Genomic DNA, 21,926 nt, shown 5'->3' with positions numbered 1-21,926 from the left:
TGGTATGATATATATGTTGGCAGGGCCAATCATAATTGTTCCGGCAAGATACGGATAGCCGATGGTGTTTCGTTCTGAACTGATGCTATATGACGGGAGGGTATATTTTACCAAGCAGTTAATTAAACATTCGAGTAAAAACTGTCTTGTATAGTATTACCGTTACCTGATTTTTTTGTTTTGTTTGTTGTTTAACGCCGCACTCAGCAATATTCCAGCTATATGATGGCGGTCTGTCAATAATCGAGTCTGGACCAGACAATCCAGTGATTGATATCATAAGCATCGATCCACGCAATTGGGATCGATGACATGCATCAAGCAAGTCAGCAAACCTGACCAACCGATCCCGTTCTAACCCGGACCAGACAAGTAGTTGGTTGTATGTGTTTGAGAAGGGAGAAGAGATCCATAGTTAAACTGGGGGAGCAGCAGGAAGAGGAACTAAACTGGAAGATGTACAACACTGTTGCACCAAACTTCCCAGGAACTATCGTGCAAGGTCAAGGCAAGGTCATGAGGTCAGGTGAAGGTCAGGTGCCAAGGACGCTTCCTGACTACTGAAGGAGCATTAGGTTTTGGCTTCAATCCATTTACTGACACTGCCTCTAAAGTTTAGCGGTTGCCGTTTGTGAGATAGCTGGCTTATGTAACTGACGATCTGGTAAGACAGGTAATACAACTTTCGATGCAATACCTAATAGGTTACTCGCCGTGATCTATGGGGGCACGGTGGCCCAGTCGTCTAGGGGCGCAGCAATTCGCTGTGCAGGGTTGCGTCCCTTGGACACGCCAAAAACCTATGATTGTGGGTTCGAATCCGGGTTCGCGCCGATTATGTTGCTAGGTTTGTCAGCACCATATCCGTGCTCGTGGGTTTCACCGAAGTGGTCAACGTCTGAGACCTGCATCACTTCGGGCTTTCCTATAACTGGAACACTGTTAAAAGCGGCGTTAAACCCAACTCACTCACTCACTCCTTTAACACCACATTATAACATCATTGCCTTAAACATTGGTTCCATTGAATGAATCATAGACAGCAGATGTAGCATGAGCCTATTCACAAAAAATTATTAAAAAATATTTGGCAAACATTCCAGATGATTCATCCCCAAATCCTTCAGCTGAGGAAAGAAAAATATGTGTCTCTCTTATAATCGATTTTACACATACACATATACAAGTATTTGGAAGCAATGCATTGGGACAAGTGCTAGTTCCTCAGACATTTTTAACAGTTTTCCTTACACTGGCAGAGAACCAACGTGCCACCAGAAGCAAGACGTTCGATTGTTCCGCCGCCATCACCCTATTGTTTATATGCTATGGCAAAGCGTAGAGAAATCTTCAGCCAAGCCTGAAGTAATGGTCCCCGACACGGAATTAGGTTCTGTACATCGCTACTCGTCTGTATCTTTGATGAAGCCCAAGGGAACTGTAAAATTCATCTGTGAAAATTCGGGAAGACAGGTCATGTCCCATTGTAAGACGGGGCGGATAATGAAACATTTATCTTGGAGCCAGAATTAGGCTTGCCTAATGAGGTCATTAACGGATTACGATCAACCAAGTTCGCCTTGATTTGTGAAAGATAAGAATGTTTTATTTTCCAAGCGAACCTATAATTAATTACGATACCGATCAATGGAAAGTGATAGTTTACATGTGTGACTTTGCTTTCGTGACAGTTATCAATAAGCGACGGAATTGTGTACAGTGAATACAGGTTATTCCAGACAGTGCTACCAGAGAAATCGTCCATATTAGCGTATGTCTGGAATAACGAATCATTGATACATAGTTATGTCCCTTTAATTGTACACGCACGTTTCAAAACGTGAGTGTCTGGCGTAAATGGAATCTGGTCTGATAAGTTCGTGATGAAGGAAGCTTCAAGATACAGTAAACTACGGTTATTACGAACTCAAAGGGACCACTAAGTTTAATTCGTTATCACCGTAGTTCGTTATAAGCATATACATGTGTACAGCATATATGCAGCAAATGTTGGGACAAAATATACGTTCGTTATAAGCGTGTTCGTTATAAACGTAGTTTACAGTATTTCAGATAAGCCCGACTTGTCTCGTCGTGTAAAACGTAGCACAGACACACTTAGAAAGTCATGTCAAAATGACAAGTCAGAATATCCCTCGAACTTCGACAATGACAAATTGTCAATTTAATATTTTAGTAGACTAAGTGTTTCCGCATTCTTTCTTTTATTCACATTCACCATAATTACATAATCGATAATTACACGCATTAATGAACAGATCAATTCGCGAAAAATTTCATATTGAACAGACTGTAGTTGTTTATTTTGAATTAATGGCTAACATGTGTTCAGTCAACTAACAAAGCTTCCCACGACTGAAACTGCTATACAGATCGTCATATCAGTACTTATGGGTTTTATTCCTGACTTGAGATATTCTGAATTATGTTGATGACGAATCTCGACAAACATGCACATTTATAAGGCATGCGCAGTAAACCCTTGTGACATACATTTCGAACTCGATATATCGTTGAACCATACATAACTCGATATATCGTTGAACCATACATACCTCGACATAATGATACTCCGCTTATCTCGAACCTTACATAACTCGATCTATCGTTGAACCATACATAACTCGATATAATGATACTCCGCTTATCTCGAACCTTACATAACTCGATATATCGTTGAACAATACATAACTCGATATATGATACTCCCGTTATCTCGAACCATACATAACTCGATATATCGTTGAACAATACATAACTCGACATAATGGTACTCCGCTTATCTCGAACCATACATAACTCCATATATATCACGTAATCACCTTTTTCACACAAATTTTAAAAATCAATATTTAAATACATTTCACTGGAAACTAAGTTTTAAAAATTGTTATCATACACACTCTTATCTAGACCCGAATAATGTGATTATATTAGAAAGGACGTGGGAGGGTCGCCCAAAATATTGCTGATGTAATTGTGAAATAGTATGCATTAAACGCAGGGAAACACACATGTTGAATCTGCACAGCATCACTATGTATCCATGACTCAGAAATCTCGTCAAGTAACGTGAATCACGAGATCAAGCGATGCTACATATTGTGTGACAGCGTGGTGACTGTTCCCTCAACACAAAAGCTGCACAGAACCTTGCACCATTGTGTGTGCCCAGTCACGTGACTTTGTTCTGAATGGCTAAATCGATTTACGGTAATTTTTACGACTTGCGAATAATACAAAACAAACTAGCTTTTATAAAACATCTAAATCTATATCCACAGCGATAGAATTTGTTCAACAGTCAGAGAAGAAAAGGATGGTAATTATATCAATAACTCTGCAGGAATTACTAGAATGTGTTTTTAAAAGGCTTTCTCAACCATAACGTGTATATTGATTGGTCATGTTCCGTTGGATGAAATTTGCCAGATCTGAAACCATGAACGCATAGATCTTGTTCACTGGACTTTTTGTGAACTCTGTCTGTTATGTGAGGTGAGGTGAAATTGGGTTTATCGTCGCGTCCAAGATTATTGCACTTATATAGCGACGTGCATGCTCGTGTGTGTGGCTGCTTCTACTAGTCCGGACTGATGCCGATTTATAGTGCAAGCCCACTGCGATACCATGCTGCAGTTTAACATGAAACCCACTCAGACACAGTATACTGTCTCCGAGCCGACCAGTCCTTGTTTTAGCCCCTTAATGCCCGAGCGCCTGACAGGGTAACAACAAGTACCATCTTTTAACGTATTTTGGTATGACGCGGCCGGGGATCGAACTCCGGACCTTCCGCTCTCCGGGCGGACGCTCTACCACTAGACCACGGAGGCTGTCCTTTCTGTTATGAACTTTCTTGCTAACAGAATGATTAAATCAATTTTGAAACTTTGAAGATAAGTACATGAACCCATTATGTGATGTTAAATGTACTGATAAATGAGAAGTCGATATTGTTTAACACCGCTTTCTGTCAATATTAAGGCGGAGAAACCACAACGAGATATAAAGTGTGCCCAAATGGGAATCGAACTTGGACCTTTGGCGTTACGAACGAGTGTTTCAACCAGTTTGCTGCTCCGTAATTTAACTGTTATTCAGTTTGATATGCTCCGTAATTTTGAATTAGCAGACAAAATGGCGCATGAACGACAAGAATGCATAATTGCAAGGACTGAAGTTCTTGTTTTGATGTTCGATAATCCTGTTATTTTTAGAAATTTTCGAAAATGACAACGCCTGAGAATACGAAGGTGGCTGAAAAGGTTCTGCGCCTTACAACGAAGATTTGTTGTTTTTTTGTTGTTAAACGCCGCACTTAGCAATATTCCAGCTATATGACGTCGATCTGTAAATAATTGAGTCTGGACCAGACAATCCAGTGATTGACATCATGAGCACCGATCCGAGCAATTGGGATACGATGACATGCATCAACCAAGTCAGCGAGCCTGGCACCCGATCCCGTTGGTCGCCTCTCACGATAAGCATAGTTGTATGTTACAGCAAGAATGAGTTGCTGAAGACCTATTCTAAACTGGATCTTCACGGGTTCAAGAGGGAAAGAGAGAACCACGAAGACAATCCAAGACCAGAAATACTCTCAATTGCTAACACTTACGAAAATATTGATAAAACACATGATGTGATTATGGATGATGAACGGTTCACCACACATCATACACCAAATACATGTTGGCATCTCCTATGAGAAAGTTAAAAAAACATTCTGAGGATGAACTGGGCATGGAAAACATTTCGGCACGCGGGGTCCAAGGTTTCAGACTCTAGCTTCATCATCCCTGGTGAACTTCGTCCTATGGAAGCAGACCCAGCTCATTTTGTTGGACGACTTGTGAACATGTATTAGTCTTGCGTTATCAGAGTCAATAACAGTCAAAGCAGTGGACGCTTCTAACGAAACTGTCATCCTTCTAATACCCCCATTACACCGGACGGCGACCTTTCTGCGACCGTTCTGCGTTCTTAGGTTTTGCCAGGTCGGCGTTGAAGGTAGAGGGGTCGCAGAACGGCCGCGTAGAGCGCACAAGGGAGGCAGAGGGAACGCTCAGCCATCGCCAAGAGCGCCACTGTCGCTGAAAAGTTTTGAACCTGCTTAAAACAGTCGCAGTGAGATCGCCGTCGATGTAAGTCGCTCAAGGGAGGCAGAACGGAGGCAGAGGGAACGCAGAAAGGAGGCAGAGGCATCGCCATGGTCGCAGAGAGAAGGCACAGAGGTCGCTGAATGATCTTCATATGAATCTGTGATGTAATCCTGTTTACCTTGTGCCTTCTCTCTGCGTCCTCTCTGCGTCCTCTCTGCGACCTCTCTGCCTTTATTCGCCGACCATAACGACTCTTGTACGTCCTCGGCTATCCCTGTGCCTCCTTTCTGCGTCTCCTCTGCCTTCATAAAGCCACGTGTTTTACAGTAGGTAATATATTTATATTGCCTGCTTTAAAAAAGCTTAACGACTGATGTTATTATATATACATTCTGGAAACATATTGTGTTGACTGTTCCTACGGATGTGTATTGATGCTTCAATAATTGGTGTTGTTTTACATTTAATTAGCGTTATATTTGAACTTCAAATATATCTCTATTTTCTCTTTTTTTCATTTCAATGTTCAATTTATTGTAAACTTTCATTAGAGTGTTCATAGCAATGCTTGCTATGCTTTTTCTGATTAAATAAAGTTTATTAAAGCATGGTTCACTTCACTTATTCTGAGAGTATGTTTCATTTGTTATAAAATTAATTTAAGCATTCTCAGTAAATTTGTTTTAATAATCACATATGTTTACTAGCTGTCCCCAGTTTCCAGGAATAAGGTTATGATTCTCATCCTCTGTATCAAGTGCTGCATTTTGTAGAGCTGGATATCTCGTGCGCATTAAATTGTGCAGACAGATGCATGCTTCTACAACATACTGTACAAATTTTGGTAACAGCTGCATTGTTGTGAGGAATACTTGAAAACGCTGAGCTAAAATGCCGAAAGCATTCTCTACCACGCGTCTACCACGAGAAATACGGTAATTGAAGATTACGCTGCTCTTTAGTCAGTCCTCTTGTAGAGTAAGGTTTTATCATGCTCTGCGCTCCTTCTGCGTCCTAAAATGTGACTAGAGCGCAGTGGGGTCGCCATACTCAAGAAAACTCTCTTTTGGTGTAATCGCTCCTACGACCGTTCTGCCTTCCTTCTGCGACTAAATATGTTACTTTTGTCAATGTCACTTCGTTCCCTGAACAACCTAGGCGTTTACTGTGCGATATCCCTGCGCTCCCTCTGCGTCTCCTCTGCGTTCCCTCTGCGTTCCCTCTGCCTCCCCTCCGCCTCCTTATTGCAACTAACTACCGCTGGCACCCCTCTACGACCAATGGCGATCGCTCAACGACCTTTCAGCGATGCCTCTGCCTCCTAGGCGATCGCTCAACGACCATTCAGCGATGCTTCTGCCTTCTTTGCGACAGCTGAACATCCTGACTATAAAAGGTTCATCTGCAGACGATTTTTTATCAGTCTATGTCAGCTCCTGGTGATACAACTAGTGATGGACAACCAACGCTTGAAAATTGCTATCATACAAGGTCATCAAGCACTGTTGTTACACCAAATGAGTATTGGTATAATGGAACGCAAACTGAACAGACAAAGAAGGAAAATGAGAACCTGGTGGGTTCGCCCACGGTTGACGGATCAAAGAAGGTTCCAATTCGGACATTATAGCCAATTGTTGCACGAGCTACGTTTGGAGGACGAAGGTTCATTTTTCAATTACCTTAGAATGGAACCAAGAATGTTTGATGAAATACTTCAAAGAGTAAGCCCAAGAATATTAAGACAAAATACTTATTACAGAGAATATTTGGACCCTGGTCTTAAACTTGCTGTGACTCTCCGATACCTTGCTACAGGAGACAAGTATCCTTCGCTACAATACCAGTATCGTGTATCACGTAGCACTGTCTCTGTGTTTGTACCTGAGGTTTGTAGAGCAATCCGAGAAGAGTACAAGAACAAAGTTGTCCAATGTCCAAGAAACCCCTATCAGTGGAAGACAGTTGCAGACTTTAAGAACCGATGGAATGTACCTCATGCATGAAGTGCTATTGATGGAAAACATGTGACCTTGCGATGTCCCCCAAACACAGGAAGCTTGTATTACAATTACAAAGGATTCTTTTGCTCCTTGCGTTGGTGGATGCTAACTACAAATTTCTATGTTGTGATGTTGGCGGGTTTGGTTCGATGTCAGATTCCCAGATATTTAATGAATCTGAATTGAAGGAATGTCTTGAAGACGATACAATCAAAGTTCCAGTTTCGGAGCCTCTGTCACATGATGACATGAACATTCCATTCTTCATGCTAAGTGATGACGCATTTGCTCGTAGGACATACATGATAAAGCCTTACTCTACAAGAAGACTGACTAAAGAGCAGCGTAATCTTCAATTACCGTATTTCTCGTGGTAGACGCGTGGTAGAGAATGCTTTCGGCATTTTAGCTCAGCGTTTTCAAGTATTCCTCACAACAATGCAGCTGTTACCAAAATTTGTACAGTATGTTGTAGAAGCATGCATCTGCCTGCACAATTTAATGCGCACGAGATATCCAGCTCTACAAAATGCAGCACTTGATACAGAGGATGAGAATCATAACCTTATTCCTGGAAACTGGCGACAGCTAGTAAACATATGTGATGTCGATCAAGTAGTCGGACCCAACTGTGCAACACGAGCAGGAAAACAACAACGAGAGTATCTCAAGTTGTATTTTAACAGTGCAGTAAATTTTAAATTGGTAGCATTTTGTACATTTGGAAACGGTTGTTATTGTATTTATTTCTTATTTATTTTCTCTGAGTTACCAACATATTAACTCTTGTTGTGTTTTTAATGTTATTAAACAAATTATTAAAACAAATTTGTTGAGAATGCTTAAATTAATTTTATAACAAATGAAACATACTCTCAGAATAAGTGAAGTGAACCATGCTTTAATAAACTTTATTTAATCAGAAAAAGCATAGCAAGCATTGCTGTGAACACTCTAATGAAAGATTACAATAAATTGAACTCTGAAATGAAAAGAAGAGAAAATAGAGATATATTTGAAGTTCAAATATAACGCTAATTAAATGTAAAACAACACCAATTATTGAAGCATCAATACACATCCGTAGGAACAGTCAACACAATATGTTTCCAGAATGTATATATAATAACATCAGTCGTTAAGCTTTTTTAAAGCAGGCAATATAAATATATTACCTACTGTAAAACACGTGGCTTCATGAAGGCAGAGGAGACGCAGAAAGGAGGCACAGGGATAGCCGAGGACGTACAAGAGTCGTTATGGTCGGCGAATAAAGGCAGAGAGGTCGCAGAGAGGACGCAGAGAGAAGGCACAAGGTAAACAGGATTACATCACAGATTCATATGAAGATCATTCAGCGACCTCTGTGCCTTCTCTCTGCGACCATGGCGATGCCTCTGCCTCCTTTCTGCGTTCCCTCTGCCTCCGTTCTGCCTCCCTTGAGCGACTTACATCGACGGCGATCTCACTGCGACTGTTTTAAGCAGGTTCAAAACTTTTCAGCGACAGTGGCGCTCTTGGCGATGGCTGGGCGTTCCCTCTGCCTCCCTTGTGCGCTCTACGCGGCCGTTCTGCGACCCATCTGCCTTCAATGCCGACCTGGCAAAACCTAAGAACGCAGAACGGTCGCAGAAAGGTCGCCGTCCGGTGTAATGGGGGTATAAGAGACAGTTTTGGTTTTCTTGGATTCCAAAGAAATTCTACTGGTGAGCTTCCTCTAGAAGGGTCAGGCCATAATGGTCAACTTTTGGACAGTCTGCTCAGGCACCTACGTCAGAATAGGTCACTGAACTGGTGTAAAAACATATATTGCTCCAGCAGGAAAATGCACCTGTGCACAAATATGCTGTCGCCATTGCTGTAAACTCATTGAAGATCCTCCGCATTCACCAGATGTACCGTCAGATTCCCACCTCTGTCCACACTTGAAGAACTACATATCATGCAAACATTATTCAAATGACGATGACGTCATTTGTGGACGAGTGGATGAGTAGCTAAACCGCAAAGAGGAAGCCTTCCACATCAGAGATCCAACCAACTCGTTGGCAGAAGCGTGAGGACCTCGGGGTGGATCATGTTGAAATATAATTAGCAGCCAATTCCATCAACGCTGTCCATCAAAGTTAGACTCGGAACTCTTCATATACTAATAACGCAGGGCATGACCTGGCCCCGATTGACATGTTAAGTATAACGCAGGGCATGACATGGTTCCGGTTGACATGTTAACACAGGGCATGACCTGCCCCCGATTAACATGTTAAGTATAACGCAGGGCATGACCTGGCCCCGATTGACATGTTAAGTATAACGCAGGGCATGACATGGTTCCGGTTGACATGTTAACACAGGGCATGACCTGCCCCCGATTGACATGTTAAGTATAACGCAGGGCATGACCTGGCCCCGATTGACATATTAGGTATAACGCAGGGCATGAGCTGGCCCCGATTGAAATGCTACCGTATAACGAAGAGCATGAACTGGCCCCGATTGAAATGTTAGGTATAATGCAGGGCATGATCTGGCTCCGATTGTCATTTTAGACATAACGCAGGGCATGATCTGGCCCCGATTGACATGTTAGATATAACGCAGGGCATGACCTGGCCCCGATTGAAATGCTAAGCATAACACAGGGCATGACCTGGCCCCGATTGACATGTTAAGTATAACGCAGGGCATGACATGGTTCCGGTTGACATGTTAAGTATAACACAGGGCATGACCTGCCCCCGATTGACATGTTAAGTAAAACGCAGGGCATGACCTGGCCCCGATTGACATATTAGGTATAACGCAGGGCATGAGCTGGCCCCGATTGAAATGTTAAGTATAACGCATGGCATGACCTGACCCCGATTGAAATGCTACGTATAACGCAGGGCATGAACTGGCCCCGATTGAAATGTTAGGTATAACGCATGGCATGACATCGCTCCGACTGACATTTTAGGGATAAAGCAGGGCATGACCTGGCCCAGATTGACATTTTAGGCATAACGCAGGGCATGACCTGGCCACGATTGACATGTCAAGTATAACCTAGGGCATGACCTGGCCCCGATTGACATGTTAGATATAACGCAGGGCATGACCTTGCCTCGACTGACATGTTACGTATAACGCAGGGCATGACCTGGCCCCGATTGAAATGCTACGTATAACGCAGAGCATGAACTGGCCCCGATTGAAATGTTAGGTATAATGCAGGGCATGATCTGGCTCCGATTGTCATTTTAGACATAACGCAGGGCATGATCTGGCCCCGATTGACATGTTAGATATAACGCAGGGCATGACCTGGCCCCGATTGAAATGCTAAGTATAACACAGGGCATGGCCTGGCCCCGATTGACATGTTAGGTATAACGCAGGAAATGACCTGGCCCCGATTGACATGTTAGGTATAACGCAGGGCATGACCTGGCCCCGATTGAAATGTTAAGTATATCGCAGGGCATGACCAGGCCCCGATTGAAATGCTACCGTATAACGAAGGGCATGGCCTGGCCCCGATAGACATGTTAGGTATAACGCAGGGCATGACCTGGCCCCGATTGAAATGCTAAGACTGGGATCATATTGGCTGGGAACGCATGTCCCTTTTCACGGATCCTCATTTTCATTGCAATTGCATGCGTGTGTTTTTTATCATGTAATGAAAACGTACGGAGCGTCCGTGGGGAAACATTCTCGATTGATCATCCGTTCAAGACGGCAACAGTTGGCGACCTAGAAACGTGAGCGTAACGGTGGTAACGTTGGAGTCTTGATCAAGTTGAAGTGATACTTTCGACAACTTTACAGCGTTACAATGATGACACCATAAGAGGCGAGGCTGTACTTCTCTTCTGCTAGCACGACGTTTCTACAACATTTATCGTAGGAAGTTGCCGCTGATGATACCTTAACAAGTCTACTCGTTCATAATACGGTTTCCTTCCATTGAAGTTTACTCGCTGGGATAAAGGGGGGCACTGGTGGCCCAGTCGTCTAAGGCGCCGGAATTCGCTGTGCAGAGTTGCGTCCCTTGTGGCACGCCAGAAACCTATGATTGTGGGTTCGAATCCTGGTTCGCCCCGATTATGTTTCTAGGTTTGTCAGCATCATACCCGTGCTCGTGGGTTTCACCGAAGTGGTAAACGTCTGAGACCTGCATCACTTCGGGCCTTCCTCCCACATTAAGCTGACACGCCGTGATATAGCTGGAATACTGTTAAAAGCGGTGTTAAACTCAACTCACTCACTCACGCACTATGAGGTGGCGTTTAAGCTGGGAGTTCATCAGTTTATCGTGTTGTTTAAACACACAATCATCACTCGTTGGCAAAATGACATATCCAAGACTGCCACGTGATCATTCGATTTTGAAACTCTCCGAAAGTTCAAGCTTCGCCCCGATTACGTCCCCATGTCTAACAGCACCATTCCACAAAAGTACCACAGTCAACAAAATTTGTTACTCTCAACATCCCTTCAACATAAACTGACACGTCAATATTCTTCAATCCACCATTAAACCCAACTCACTCATTCACCATGAATCTGTAAAAGTGCAATTGATCACTCTCCAACGAGCACTGTCCAATATAGGTCCATTGGCAACACGGGAACGGCAACGTCATGCGTATTGACGTTACCACTGTTGCCCATTTGTTACCGTATTTAGGTGAGCTATTAACGTGGGCCTGGGTCTAAACTGCTCAGTCAATGTCCCTCTGCATAGGTGATTAACACGTCCCATGAGAAGACAATATAATCAGTCATGTAAAGACCACTTTTAACCTTTGTTGCGTTCAATTCAAGACGAACCATGATCAATTTATATGACATTTTCGCAAAAGAAAATCAATACTAGAGTCGTAGAATTTCGGCAAGAAAGTGTGTTATTCATTAACTCTGTCTCGCCTTGTAAATCGAATCTGCTCAAGAGGATAGAGACGGACATGTTTTTTGGATGGAAGGTTCTCCTTTGCACATATATTCTATGTCAATATTTAAATACAATATATAAGTGCTTGGGTCATGTATCTGCCAGTAAGATAGCTTTATTTACAAATATAATATATATCCTGCTGATTGATTACAATGATATTGGATTTCACAGCCAAAAAGATGTAGGTGTCCGTTTTCCGGAAACCTTCTGGAAATCTTCCGGATACCTTCTCACTTTCGATCCGGCCCGGATACCTCCCGGAAACCTTAAAAAAATGTCAAAATTTGGAGGGTGCATTTTGTTCAATTAAGTGTGAAACACATACAAAAATTATCTGAAAATTACCACGAAAACTGAAGGTTGCTAAAGGTATCTGGAAGGTTTCCGTAAAAAGGAAACCTACACTGTTTTGGCTGTGTTGTGTGGTATCCGATATCTGACGAATTAGCATACAGGTTGGATTTTTTTTGGAATTCGTGAATACCATTAAAGTCCGCCGCGTCAGAATGCTACACTGCAACCAAGGCAAAGATGAATCATGTGGCTTTGAGTAATAATCTGTTAGGTTGGAGACTTTGGAGATAAATAGGGTTATTATCTATCGTGACCGCGACACACATGACAATGTAACGATTTCTCATTCATTCGAAGGGGAAATCATAGTACTTGACAAGAGGGTAATGGATGTGCTACTATGTAAATGAGAGTACATGCATGTTATTCATTTTGCGACCCTCATTTTTCTAGACACTCAACGCCAACTTCGAAATGCTGTTTTTTCCTCATACCAGAAACTTAATGTCTCAATAGATCTGTTTTGTTAAATTTGACTGAGTTTGTGTCAGGTTAATTACACAACGTTAAACATTCTGGAGTGTGGCCATGTCCATTTAATCAGGTTTTGTGTCAAGGGAGAACACTTCGCTAAACATTCTGGAGTGTGACAATTTCCATTTAATCAGGTTTTGTATCAAGTTAAAACACCTCATTTAACATTCTGGAGTGCGGCCATGTCCATTTAACCAGGTTTTGTGTCAAGTGAGAATACATCATTTAACATTCTGGAGTTTGGTCATGTCCATTTAACCAGGTTTTGTGTCAAGGGAGAATACATCATTTAACATTCTGGAGTGTGGCCATGTCCATTTAACCAGGTTTTGTGTCAAGGGAGAACACACCGTTAAACATTTGGAGTGTGGCCATGTCCATTTAACCAGGTTTTGTGTCAAGGGAGAACACACCGTTAAACATTTGGAGTGTGGCCATGTCCATTTAACCAGGTTTTGTGTGAAGGGAGAACACACCGTTAAACTTTTGGAGTTTGGTCATGTCCATTTAATCAGGTTTTGTGTCAAGGGAGAACACACCGTTAAACATTTGGAGTTTGGTCATGTCCATTTAATCAGGTTTTGTGTCAAGGGAGAACACACCGTTAAAAATTTGGAGTTTGGTCATGTCCATTTAATCAGGTTTTGTTTTCAAGGGAGAACACACCGTTAAACATTTGGAGTTTGGTCATGTCCATTTAATCAGGTTTTGTGTCAAGGGAGAACACTTCGCTAAACTTTCTGGAGTGTGACAATTTCCATTTAATCAGGTTTTGTATCAAGGTAGAATACATCGTTAAACATTTAGAGTATGACCATGTCTATTTAATCAGGTTTTGTATCAAGGTAGAACACATCATTGAACATTAGGAGTGTGGCTATGTCTATTTGATCATTTAAAATGAATACAAAGCGCCTTTCTTTTAAATATACCGTGACATACGCTCGTGATTTGGGTGATAATTCGCACGTCATTCTACCACGTCTACGCTGATGTTATTATGAACAGTTGATTCAAACGTCAAGGAAAGTTCTCTTTTTTACTATTGTAAGATTCTGACTGACTGACAAAGAAACGAAGACGAATCGTTTTAGAAAGGTGACATCTGATTGGCTAAAAAAATCGCGCATCCTTTGTATAGATTGGACGGTCAAAGTTCGCCCAGGACTCACCTAACACGACCTCCAATGGAGATATCCACACATCTTCACATAGGAGTATTGTATCGGAGTAAAAATCTGCTGTCAATGAAATTGCATCTGTTTGCGATATGATGATGATTATGAAGATGATGATGATAATAAGGCCATTTATACTCCGTTATATTTCCACACTACACAGTGGCATAATAATAGCGCTGCGCCATTATTGCCTGGGTCGATCGATTTTCATTCTCAGCTCACTGGGGAGTATATAACACAAGGTGCCTGTGAGGCGCTAGAAGATTAACAGTCACATTACCATCTCACCCTATCAAGGACCCATTCGCTACTGGGTGAACGTGAAGAGAGGCATATTCCGAGCAAAGCCACTTGCCCAAGGAGACACCACATGTGCTTCAGTGTGGAGCCGGACTGAAGTCCTGGAAATTCACAGGAGTCAAGCTTCCGAACACAGTCTCGTATCACCTTCACTCCAACTTTGCATAACTACATCTAATGCGTGACCTGTACACTGTACACACGGCCACCTGTCACCACCGTACTTGTATAGGCCTAGTAAGATAGCATGCACATATACGAAACACGAACATCTTGCCACCTGGCATGCTAAGGATCCGACACACAACTTAATTTCCTAACTTTCTTTTATTGTTCGACTAAAGAACAACGGATGGCTTGAGAACTGTTATTCCATGCAATATGCAAATACTTTTCATACCAAGAAATATGTCTTTATTTTATATGTATACATTGTTTTGTATTATGTGTGAGTGTGTGTGTGTGTGTGGTTTTTGTGTAACGCCGCACTTAGCAATATTCAAGCGACTTAAAGGCGGACATTCGGATTCGTAGCATATACACGTCATGTTTGCAGATGTTGGTTAATGGGAACTATTTAACTGGGTTTAACTTCATGGTGTATGTCGTATGTCGTATGTCGTATGTCGTATGTATCGTCTAACTAGCTTCCAGAACTTTCTACACTGTGCTCTCACCAGTCTAGCGGTACTGGAATTCTATAACATACTATCACCGCCCGCGGTATACCGAACCGGAAGTGTACACAGCACACTAGCATCTAAACATAGTAACTTCCACGCCGTCGGGGTACGAGGCCACGCCATCAACCAAGTCACCAAGCCTGAACACCCCATCCCTTTAATCTTGTCCTAAGGAAGCATAGTTTGCTCGGGACCAATGGGGAATACCCAAGGGGGTCAAATATTGTGTTTCTGAATTCCAGGTATTATATTTGCTGAGAATGAGTATTTGAACACATCATTTTGTATCACCATGGACGTTTCGACAGATGGTTTCAACCATTTTTTCAGGTGAGTAATCAAAACGTTCCAATTCACCAAACTTGATACATTCCAAGGTTCAACGGTTATAATGGGTAAATAGCAAGTCGAATATTGTCAGATGTCACGACTCATTAATCGACCGAGTCAGTTTCCCTTTATTGACGAAAGCTACCCAGCGCGGTTACGACATATCTAATTGTGCACTAGTTTGCTCCCGCAGCCGTTAATCCTCTCCCGTGTCAAGCATTTTTGTTACTCGAGATTGATAGAGTATTAACTAACAGAGATATGCATACACAGTTAATTGTAAGCACGTAATGATATGGAACAAGAGACTTAGCTTGCTTTTGTTTAAGTGAATGGTCTATTGAAACTGGCTTTTAGGCCAGCCTAGTTGATACACACTTTGTCCATAAACAGTTTCAGCTGAATTATAATGCAATAAACGAATCCAATATCGCACAGCTATTTTGGGACTGGTTACAACAAACCTTTTCATTGCTTTGAAACAGTATAGTTTAGTGGTGGTGGCGATTTACAGGACACAGAGCTACAGTACCTGCATACATGCAGTGTCTTACTCTTGAATGTATGGGTGAGGTGAAATGGGGTTTAACTTTGCGTTCAAGATCAGTGCGTTTATATCGCAACGTGCATGTTCGTTTGTGTGTGGATGACTGTTCGGGGCTCTCTTATAGAGCCAACTGAGACACCATGTCGCAGTGTACATGGATACCTCACTCACTCACAGCATACTGATTCCGAACCGACCAGTCTTTGTTTTATCCCGTTAATGTCGAGCGCCAGGCAGGGAAACAACACGTCCCATATTTTAGCATCTTTAAACATAAACCACAAGGCTACCCCACTGGCCCAGACCCGTAAAGATCAGGGGAAGAATCGGTCTTCAGCAACCCATGCTTGCCGTAAAAGCAACTATGCTTGTCGTAAAAGGTGACTATCGGGATCGGGTGGTCAGGCTCGCTGACTTGGTTGAAGCATGTCATCGAATCCAAATTGCGTGGATGTTCATGATGTTAATCACTGGATCGTCTGGTCCAGGCTCGATTATTTACAGACCGTCGTCATATAGCTGGAATATTGCTGAGTGCGGCATTTAACACCAGCAAACAAACAAACACAGAGAGTATGTGCTGTACTAGTTTATGAGTATGCGTCAGATTATTTGCCTCCAATCGCATTAAAAGATATGTATTAACGTCACTGCTGAAACATGAGTGAGTGAGTTGTGTTTAACACCGCTTTTAACAGTATTCAAGTTATATCACGGCATGTCAGCTTGATGTGGGAGGAAAGCCCGAAGTGATGCAGGTCTCAGACGTTTACCACTTTGATGAAACCCACGAGCACAGATATGGTGCTGACAAACCTAGAAACATAACCAGGGCGAACCGGGATTCGAACCCACAATCAAAGGTTTCTGGCGTGCCCAAGGGACGCAACTCTGCACAGCGAATTCGGCGCCTTAGACGACTGGGCTACCCGTACCCCCGCTAAAACTTGAATGATGTATCATGTTGGTGTATCATATATATATGACTGTCTTTACATAATCGTCTACCCTATATAATTTTGAGGTTTACGAATAGAATGTAATGTTTTGTGGGACCTTGTCCTAAACACTCCGTAGAGAACCCTGTCGCAACATAGATGTGAACTTCATTGGAACATTCAACGGAACCATTGGACAACTTTTCATTTCTGATGCTAAGAGTAATGTCCTATGCCGTCGAGTCAATGCTTATTTTTCTTACAATCAGCAGAGCCCTGGGGCATACATTTCAACTGAAGTGGACAAAATGTCATTAATTGCGACATTGTTTCAAGTCTGATGTTAAGAGCAACGTTCCAAGCTATCGGGTCACTGTTGTCACCTCTTACATGTAGCAGATGTTTAGGACCTGTTGTTGTCTTGGTCCAAACGGCGTGTATCACCTTCTACAAGAACATTCATAGAAACATTAATAGTTAACGCGCGTATATATACATTAGCCCCTAAAAGTAATTCATTTCATTTATGTATACATCGCTTAGATCCTGGAAGAATAGAAGTAGGGACGAGGTAGGGTAATGGTCCTTTCCGGCACACTATAAATATTCAATTAAGTATCAGACATGTTCAAAAGGATGACAAAATACTTAAGTATGGCTAACGCGTGAAGATCCGGGGAAGAATAGGTTTTCAGCAGCCTATGCTTGCCGTAAAAGGCGACTATGCTTGTCGTAAGATGCGACTAACGGGATCGGGTGGTCAGGCTCGCTGACTTGGTTGATGCATGTCATCGATCCTCGATGCTCATGATGCCAATCACTGGATTGTCTGGTCCATATGACGGCTGTCTGTAAATAATCGAGTCTGGACCAGGCAATCGAGTAGTTGATATCATGAGCATCGGTCCACGCAGTTGGGATATGATGACATACATCAACCTTTGCGTCAAGCGTGGGTTGCTGAAGACCTATTCTACCCCGGATCTTCACGGGTCCGAATATCACTGAAGAGTATATGGTAAATAGAATATTCACAACCGTCAAATTGTGTTTATCTCTGATCTCGAATTTGTGAAGATGAATAATTTATTCAGTACGCCTGCAGCATCTGTCACATATGATCGGTTGAGAATTCTGAGTATTACTTTAATAAACGAAAAACTAGAATAAATCGCGAAACCAATCTAAACATGAAGAGCATTTTGGAACATTTCTCATTAAATGACTTACTCCAAATATAGCGCTTAATTCGACACAATTTGAAATGGGGCGTTTTTGTCTGTTTCCGCATGCGCTTTGAATTCACATCTACATCATAGAGATCATATGTAATGTAGGTCCAGTTAAGTATCAGAATATTGGACGCTCAGTGAATAACTATTGATTTTCGGCACTCAAACGGTGTCCTATTCATTCTTCGAATACCTAAGTAGACCAATGGGAATATCCCATTTATTGCAGATACACGCATGCTACTATTCCACAATGGTCGTGTCGAAGCTCCACTTCACCCGACCTCTATTCGCTGAAGGGACATGTCACCCCTTTTTCATATATGAATCGTTGTCTAAAAACTAACCATTTTATTAATCACGTATGTCAAACGCTGCTCTGTGGTGCATTGCCGTGCAGCACAATGCAAGCCTGCACATTCTGCACCGCCTTGAACCAGCAGCATGGTTTCGATGAGCGATTAACATAACTAAGTTTGGAAGAGTGTTTCGCCTGGTGGGGAATACTTTAAATATGATCAGTGTACAGTTAATGCCCATTGAGCACTGAGATGTCGTAGCCGGGGAAGATGTGAAGGTTCTAATACCCGCCTATCTAGAGTGATTGAATGGATCATTCCTTAACGTTGAACAATTCTTCCGCAATGTCACCGTCAGAGACCAAAGGGAGCGAGTTGACCCGGTTGAGTCTCGGTTCCAACTCTTGTACTCATTGTAAGCCTTATATTCCGACTTCGCTTTCGAAGATTAGGAAGCAATTTCAGTGCATTTCCTTAATAACTCCTCGATAAATGTTATTTTTCCCATGCCGGTCGGCTGTTTATTTGGGACAAGCCAAGGCTGTTAATGAAGAGAGATACGTGGTTTAACAGCTTCTTTACCCTTGGGGAATATGTGGTAGGAGTGATCTGTGTACCATGTCTGGGCCCAAATGGGGTGATGGCGGTTTGAATGAGGGAGTCATCGTACACTACATAATGCTGACTGTGGTGTGGATCATTTACTGCTTCAATTCTTTTTCTTTTTATTCTCATATTTGTCGACATAATACATTTCATTACAATTACATGGGGACATTTACACATTGCAGTGATTCGCAGAAAGCTAGAATATTATATAATATATAAAAATAAATATACAGGTACTACTTAATAATAATAATAATAATAATAATAATAATAACAATACTTTACTTTACTACTGGAAACGCTTTCTACCACCACTACTACTACTACTACTACAACTACTACTACTAATAATAATAATAATGATAACGATAATGGTACTTTACTCAATAACTACTGGAAACGCTTTCTACTACTACTACTACTACTAATAATAATAATAATAATAATAATAATAATAATAATAATAATAATGGTACTTTACTTTATATCTACAGGAAACGGTTTCTACTACTACTACTACTACTACCACTAGTACTTCTACTTTACTTAATAACTAATGGAAACGCTTTCTACGTGTTTCATAGTTCATGAATTACTCAACAAATATGAAACTTTTTTTGTTGACATTTCTGAAAAAGACTAACGCATATGAGTATAAGGACACAAACATATACAAAACATACGATCGGAAATGTCTTGTATTTTTTATCGGTTCCGATATCAGTGAGATCAGTGAGATCAGATTTACTCTACCAGGCGCCAACAGTATTGATTCAGGTTGTTTGATGTTTAACGCCATACTCTGCAATATACCAGCTGTATGACGGCGGCCAAAAATAATCGATCCTGGATTAGACAATCCAGTGATTGATATTGTAAGCAACAATCTAGGTCGTCTGGCCCTCAGAGTAAGAGGCACAATATCAACCCCGTCATCGCGCCTGACCCCCGATCCATTTGGTCGCCTCTTACGACCATCATTGATTGCTGGGGACGTATTCTGACCCGGAATCCCAAGGGGCTGGAATGATTCAAGGAGCGAATGATTCAAGGGTAATGGGTGAGATTTTGAGAATTGCAAATCCACACATCATTTACTAATAGCGTGCATAGAACACAATTTGTCACACATATATTCCTAATTTGGAAGTGACCTGCATCACTTCGGGCTTTCCTCCCACATTAAGCTGACACGCCGTGATATAACTGGAATACTGTTAAAAGCGGCGTTAAACCCTACTCACTCACTCACTCGCTCACTAATTTGGAAGCAGAGCATCTCCCTCGGGAGCATTTGAAGAGAATGGTGACAGAACGAGGTGAACAGTGTGTGGTTGTACTTCACAACCCCGATACCACGACTATGCCACATTCAACAAAAGTGTCTGGCACAGTTCAATGCATAGATCATTCCCTAATCTTAATAACACCAACAATGTCACAATCGAAGACGACCATCCGTATCTGGTATTGTGTTTGGCGAACCTTGTTTTCTTTGAGACAGACGTAAAATAAATATGGAGTGTACACGATATATTTGCTTTTGTCATGAGGAAAATTTCGTTGTATATACTTACTCCTTCATCAGGTGAATGAATGCCATGAGGCAGAGAGCATATATATGTACATGTAAGGACAACAAAATAATAAGATAACAAAAGGTGGAAAATAACAAAGGGTAGAAACTAAGACTGGAGACCAACAGATGATTGGCGCTGATAGGTGATTAGCAATAGACAATGGAAGACAAAACTTTACAGTAATTAGCGCTGAAGGTAGGGAAGCCAGTTCTTAAGTTACCATAGCTAAGTAATAGGTTAACATTGTTAATGCAAATGTCGTATTCAAAACAGCGTCGTGTAAATAAGGTTAATTTTCACTTTAGTCCTGTCTATCAATTTCGAAGGCTGAAACGAAAATATGGAGTCGGGGCTTAGGTATACAGCAACCCAGATATGGTCATATTGGAGGAAATTGCCCTCAAAATTACACACTTGATCGCACAACAAGCCCGACAAAGCAAACCTTTTCTTGACTCTTCGTAACCCTTAGGCATTCTCCTATCCGCAGTTAAACAATGATCGTTTTTCACCATACTTTCTTTCGTATGGGGTACAGGGATTAAAATATACTCCTCTCTCTTAGAACCAAGGAAATGTGACAAAAGTCAATTATCACAAACTAAGTTCACTATATTCGATGAGAAAACGATGTGCGAACATAATATATCTCCACTTGCGTTTAACTTTTGTTCGCGTTTCGGTACTTTCGTTCATTTTGTTGTGAGATTTTTCTTTATTTAAATATTCGCTGATCTGTGTATAAAATGATCATGGAATGTGAATATGTCTCGGAAGATGAATTTATGATTTATGAGGAAGAAGGAACAAGTGCACCACTACACGTTTGAACCTGTACCGACAATAGTGACGAAGTTAGTCAGGATGATCCCCATCTTGGAGCAAGCCGCGCTCATTTAGGCACGCCTCCTCGTTCGCCTTTTTAGATTACAAGTACAGACCTCAAAATACGTACTTTTAATTGAGCGCAACTGTGTTAAGTTTACATTTCACAGTTATTTCCCCTGGCTTACGGTGGCCCATAAGGGACATGAAGTTTTTCAATATTTTGATATTTAACTTACTGTTATCGTAACCTTTTGCAAATTAACACGATTTGTCATACAAATATGTGATACATCATGTATAAAGAAGATATTGAATCGCTGCAAAGTGAAGCGAAAATGCCCAAAACTAAAATAAAAATGTCAAAAACAAAAACGACATTTCCATATTAGTTTTTGACATTTTCACTTGACATTTCAGCGATTCGATAGCTACTTAAAAGTACATTTTCCATGTTTTCGGTTGTTTTTGTACATGATTTTATACAGACTCCATGTCCC

The 21,926-nt window shown here is 41.6% G+C and overlaps 1 protein-coding gene across 1 annotated transcript in view; it reads left to right on the top strand.

Annotated features, from left to right (window-relative positions):
* Positions 1-384: 384 nt before the first annotated feature.
* The window catches only part of LOC139446600 (uncharacterized), a 40,944-nt gene continuing 19,402 nt past the window's right edge, over positions 385-21,926 (top strand). The window contains exon 1 of the mRNA XM_071227887.1: positions 385-532. Within this exon, the coding sequence (XP_071083988.1) occupies positions 385-532 (148 nt within the window). The remainder of the gene's footprint in view (positions 533-21,926) is intronic.

This window comes from Haliotis cracherodii, unplaced genomic scaffold (assembly GCF_022045235.1).
Source record: "Haliotis cracherodii isolate W230 unplaced genomic scaffold, xgHalCrac1.p SCAF_6, whole genome shotgun sequence".
Taxonomy (NCBI): Eukaryota; Metazoa; Mollusca; class Gastropoda; order Lepetellida; family Haliotidae; genus Haliotis; species Haliotis cracherodii.
Note: the sequence above shows the minus strand (reverse complement) of the source record. Positions and strands in the feature narration are given on the sequence as shown.